This window comes from Crinia signifera, chromosome 7 (genome assembly GCF_055691185.1).
Source record: "Crinia signifera chromosome 7, ASM5569118v1, whole genome shotgun sequence".
Classification (NCBI taxonomy): Eukaryota; Metazoa; Chordata; class Amphibia; order Anura; family Myobatrachidae; genus Crinia; species Crinia signifera.
In genome coordinates this window covers 62706247-62712246 of record NC_139223.1, presented here as the reverse complement: position 1 = coordinate 62712246, position 6000 = coordinate 62706247, and the positions used below count along the sequence as shown (strand labels likewise).

General features: G+C 44.8%; 1 protein-coding gene across 1 annotated transcript in view; it reads right to left on the bottom strand.

Moving 5' to 3' along the window:
• The window catches only part of IQCK (IQ motif containing K), a 94022-nt gene that overhangs the window by 32194 nt on the left and 55828 nt on the right, over positions 1-6000 (bottom strand). Inside the window, exon 6 of the mRNA XM_083153241.1 lies at positions 5042-5126. Within this exon, the coding sequence (XP_083009367.1) occupies positions 5042-5126 (85 nt within the window). The remainder of the gene's footprint in view (positions 1-5041; positions 5127-6000) is intronic.

The following is a 6000-nucleotide window of genomic DNA, read 5'->3' as shown; positions in this document are numbered from 1 at the left end:
CTCCTCCATCTCAGGGAACCTCCCCCATCATTCGATGGTCGCAGACCATCGAATGCAGGACCGAGTGGCCAGGCAGCTCCCGCAACCTCAGACCACTCGGGCATTTCTCCGTGCAAAAGCAGGGATCTGGGCGGGCAGCTGACATCCGGCGATGTCATATGTCCGCCCCCTACACGTGCGTCACGGCCGCATTACCATACGTACGCCCAGCGGAATGTGGCCGTGCGTCCTGCTCGCACATGCGCAGAGACGCCTCTGCACATGCGCAGACACAAAACATCGGCGGCACGAACGCACGCGGATATTACCGCACCAACCAGAATAAGTGCCCATGTCCTGAGCAATGCTTCACAGTCTATACTGCAAGATGAATGCACATACTCTGTACTGATGGAATGAGAGTAGTGACATCACTAGGGGGGGGTGCGGGCCACACCTGGGTGTCACCTTTGGAGGGGGATGACTTATCCACAGTGACAGGGGCCCGGTGTTGCAGTGTGGCGTTCTCCTGCAGCACTCGACACTTGTCACAGAGGAAATGACGACATTGCAGGAACTATTAGCTGTTAGCAGTTAATATTTATTATCGCTTATTTCTATAGCGTACACATTTTGCAGCATATTTATAGAGAACATTTGGCCATTCACATCAGTCCCTGACCCATGTGTATATTTTAACACACACACACACACACACACATTCACGCTAGGGTTTATTTTGTTGAGAGCCAATTAACTTACTAGTATATTTTTCAGAGAATAGGAGGAAACCGGGTATCCAGAGGAAACCCATGCAAGTAGGTGGAGAATATACAGACACCACACAGGGTGATACGGAGTATGCACTGGGCGTCACAAGTCCCGGTGAAGCCGCTACATGAGAGATCAAAGAGTCAGATTGAGAGGCGCACGCAGTGGCAATTATTTAGCATTTTTTCGATTTTGCTACTGCCATACTCCAGTCTGTCCTGATGACAGAAGGACAGTCTGCTAATTGGAGACTGTCCACTGTCCCACCTGCTGGCCGCAGTGTCCCCTGGGTTGGGTAGGGGGGGAGGTTGAGAGACCTGTGTTAAGTGCTGCTCTACAAAGCAGTTCGCATACGCAACTATCATTGAGAGGAAGAGAGTTGGTCGGCTGCCCAACTGCTCAGTGAGCACTGGACAGACCCCCAAAATGACTGTAAAAATGGTCTAGATCATGAGAGTGTTATAGGAGGGCCATGGGCGGTGTTTGGCAATGCTGATGCTTTTGCAGCAGTGTGAACAGAAGTTTAGACAGATTGATCTGTGTAATCCTCATCTTACTCAAGGAGTCGATGTTGGACAAAAACTGTTGCTGTTGGAGTGCACAGACCAGCCGGCGGATCTACACATTTCTCAGAAAAGAAAAGTGGGTATCACTCAGAGTCGGAACTACCATTGGTGTAGCAGCTGCAGTGCACTGGGGCCCCTGATGAGTAAGGGGCCTACTGCTCACTGTTTTTCCCTGTCACACTCTGCCTCCCCCTGTCTCTCCCTGTCACACTCTGCCTCTCCCTGTAAACCACTTCCATGTTGCATATAGTGAACCTGGCTTGGGCTGGAGGGGAGTCCAAATTATATTTTTGCACCTGGGCTCGCCACCCACAACTTCCGCCAATGGTGTTACTCATTTTGTTCTGTCTGTCTCATTCTCGTAAAAGAAGGCAGTGCTTTATATAACAAGTGCATATGTTTGCACTTACACTGTATAAAAACTGAGAAAGCAATTGCGTGTAGCTTTGAATCAGGCGATATTTATTTGCTAAATATAATAGCCTGTAAGAAGCGAAAACGTCGAGGTTTTACACAAGTATGGCCAGATTTTTAAAGCGGTAATCAGTTACATGGCATCACAAGCTTGGTTTTTCAGTGTAAATGATTGGAGCTTTAAGAAACGTCCAGACCTGCACAAATTCCTGCACTCACAATCTATTACATTTAGCTACTATTGTTCCTTGATGATTCTAACTAGAGGGGCTAAAAAACAGACACCACATATAAGGGTCGATTCAGGATCGCTCGCAGCAGACCAAATTTGGCACCTGCCCCGATTGTTGGGGGTTTGCGCATGCCCATTTCTGCACATGTGGAATCCCAGACAGTGAGCAGCCGGGCCGTTCACTGTGGGGAGCGCGGGGGGGGGGGGTGGATGGGGGCAATAACGGGTCTCCCCATGGGAACGCCCGGTCACTAAGCAGCGAAGGACTGCTGCTTAGCGATCGGTAATGAATTACCCCCATAATTTATTTCTATTAAATAAGTCGCAATTTATCATTAATTCTGTACGCATGGGAAAACGGTGGACTAACTCACAGGTCTCCTGGTGCAGATAAATCTATGACCTATATGATCCCGATGCTGTTAATGTTCCATTAAACAAGAAAAAACATTAATGGAAACAAGCAGTAAAGTATTCTGTGGATAAATCTGAGATTTTGCTCTGTGCTATGTATTGCAATGACACACTGGCAATACATCAGGCATTCAGGGCTGTTATATAATGCTGGCTGTCATGAATTACTCAGTGACCTGACAATATTTCATTATCAATGCTCTGCTAGACAAACTACGCAACATGCACAACACAATCTAATGTAGTCTCCCGCAGGAAATAGATTTGCATCTTACAGTTGCTAATTATATCTTTTCTACATTTCTGCCCCCATTTCAGTATACTCAGGAGCCTCTTTTAAATTATTTACAATTAATGATGAAAAGGGATGATATGTCTGGAACCGAGCTGGTAGACATTTTAAAAAAAGAGAGAGAGGAACAGAAATTTTTTTATACTAGTGTCTACAGAGTGTGGAACGCTAAGTTGACAGTTCTCATGTCCATATGCATCAGGTCAACATGTCAACATAGCCGCAAAGACGGCACGCATCTACACAGATGACACGTGAAAGAATGGCGACCTAATGGATCATCAAAGTCTCCAGCGTCTTCTTCCGGGTCCTGGCTCTAACGTGTGCAGCAACCCACATTGTAATTTTCAATGCTATTATATGGCCATGATGCCTCCATTTTGTTTCTCTGGTATTAAGCGCAGACCACTATGGCTATGTAAACAAATATATACATTTAGGGAAATCTTATGGCTGCTGACATTTAGTACTTTGTCAAGCTTCTAAAATTGTTGTTTCCCTGTTAATTCAAAACTAGGTTGACATTCTAGAAAACAGCTGTGCACCTCAGCAGGAGAAGGCAGCACCTATTGGAAAGGAAAAGGGAATCAATGTATATTCATCCACTATTCCCCATGCAGGCATTAAAGTGAGGGGGAACTGGGTGGAACTGAGTTTCACCTCCACCACAGCTCTGCACAGAAATTCCAACAGCGAATATCAGAGACAGATATGTGTATAAAGGGCACTTATGATTGGGCTACTGTGTGGCGTCATTTTAATTGAGGGTACTATTATGAGACCACTGTGCCTTTATAAATTATGGGAGGTATGGCACAAATTTTGTAGTTTGCAGGGTGCCGAAAACCCTAGCGGTGGCCGGTGGGGGGCAGGTGGTGGTAGGGGAAATGAGTTCTGCGACCTCTCTAGGACCACTTTTAGCCCTAGGCCTATAGGTACAGCCAAGTGTCCAACAGCTAAACTGGACCCAGGTACTGGGGTGGGGGGGAGGGGGACTTGAAGGGGCAGGAAGGGTTTTGGCAGGAAGGCACACTGGTTTTGGCCATTAGAGAGAGAATTTGCTTTTGCAAGTGAACCAGAATCAGGCCCTTTGTGTACAAGCAGGGTAATGTGACTTTAGCAGGTACCACTATCGATGGACTTGATTCAGATGTGGCTGGAGGTGCTATCGCTGCTGCTTACATAGAAGCAGGAGTACTAATACAGTTATGCAGCAGTTAGCATCCTGGTTCCTGTATGCATTAATGATCCAAGCTGCATCCAAAGATGCAGCATGGAATCATCTGTGACACCATTGGCCGGCTGCATGACCCAAGGGGTTGCACAAGCCAGACGCTACAGGACTTACCAAAAGGCTAGAAAATCTCTTCTGATTGAGATTTTAAGTAGACCCTGGGTTACTACATGGAGGAGAACAGAGCACAGCCAAGTAAGTATGATGTTTAATAAAGGGGTATAACATTCTGTGTGTGTTAATATATTCTTTACAGTGGGACTCCAGGTGCCTGTCATTTGGAAGAACAGAGCTGCTCTCCTCCTGTAGTTGCAGGCCCAGCGCCCAATTAGGTGGACTTTACACTGGTGTGTACTTTTTTTGTCCACTGCCTCTATATACAGTACATAAATAAATATACCCACTTATTTAACCTATTGGCAAGCACCTAAACATATTTAAATACTTGTGAAAAATGATACAAAGGTAAACATACTGTAGAATTCATTTTTCACATAACAACCAATTAGATGTTTTGTTCCTTCTGGCTATTACATATGTTATCTCAAATCTGATTGGTAAGTATTGGCTACAGCAGTGGTTCCCAGCCTTTTTTCTCTCCTGTACCCCTTGATTAGGCTTTGCATTGAGGAGTACCCCTCGGCCACGAATCGTGCCCTTCCATGTCTGGCCACTGGTTATGTATTGTCTCCATGGTTCCCGCTAACACCTGTAGGATTAATGCCACTGCTTCCTCCACCTGTGTCAGTGCAGGGCAGATGATCGCTAATGTCTAAGGGCAGCATGGGAAGCTCCCAGTGGATTACTGGTCAGGCAAAAGCATGAGGAGACGCTGAAAACAGAACCGGAAGTGACACAACATGGTTCGTCTCCATGGCAGTGGGTCTTTTGCCATCGAAAGACTTGTTCATCTTCCGCCATTACCAATATTATTTTCAACTACCTCCTACTGGTCTGCAGAGTACCCCCAGGGGTACTAGTACCCCAGGTTGGGAACCACTGGGCTACAACAGCAGTTTCCTTTGTATATCAATAAATCTGTATACAAGTAGTCCACTGAGAGACATTTGTAATTCATTCTGATAATATGACTTGTAAAACAACCTCATTTATAGAGTATATTACAGAATTATATTTACCCGATATCCTCTCCAAAATGCCTGTATCAGTGTCGCAGCCTCCTCATCTGACAGAAGTAGGGATAATGGAATGGGTGGTCTTGGACTACAAAAAAAAAATACAAATAAAATAATACTGTTAGGATTATCAGGTGATATATACAATATAATTACTTTTGTTGATGCATGTATGTAACATTGTTTTGCAAAAATGTTTTATTGTATTATTGTAAATGTTACCTTGGCTTTTGTTCTGCCCTTTCCCTCTCAGATTTATTACTGAAACTTCTATTCAATAGCATATGCCATTTCTATGCAGCACCATGCGCGCAGAATTTGCCAGACACGGTTTCCTTGACAGACACGTCTACAATCTAGTATTAGATGCCTGGGACACAGGGAGACAAAGTGATCCAAGGTCACAATGAGACTGGATTTGTACAGAATGTCCCTGTGTTTGAGGCAGCTCAGGTGAAATGAGGCCTGCTCTACAGTTGTCTTTGAAAGGAAGGTGGTGGCGGGGGGGTGGGGTGGGGTGTTGACATTGACAAAAAGTTGATACAAGCAAATGGATGTCATGCCAATGGTCGACACTAAAAAAGAGTTTTTCTATTTTAAAACTGATTTGTTCTTACTGTACTTCACAATCCATGACGTCATAGAGTGAGATCATAATAGTCTGCCAAACGCAGAGAAGCCTGGTGAGCTAATTGTAAACACTAATTGGGGGTTCATGTTGACATAGATAACAAAAAAACTTGAAAATGTTGTGTTGACCTTTTTCCACTATTGACCATCCCCATGTCAACCTTTTGCTTGTGTTGATCTTGTATCAATGTAAACCTTTTCCACGTGTCAACCAGTAGTCACCTTAACACTGTTGGTCTAATAATCCACAAGCAAAACACACTATGGTTAATTTTATTATAAGCCAATTAACCTCCCGGAATGTGCTTGGTTTGTGGGGTACACGTAGGGCA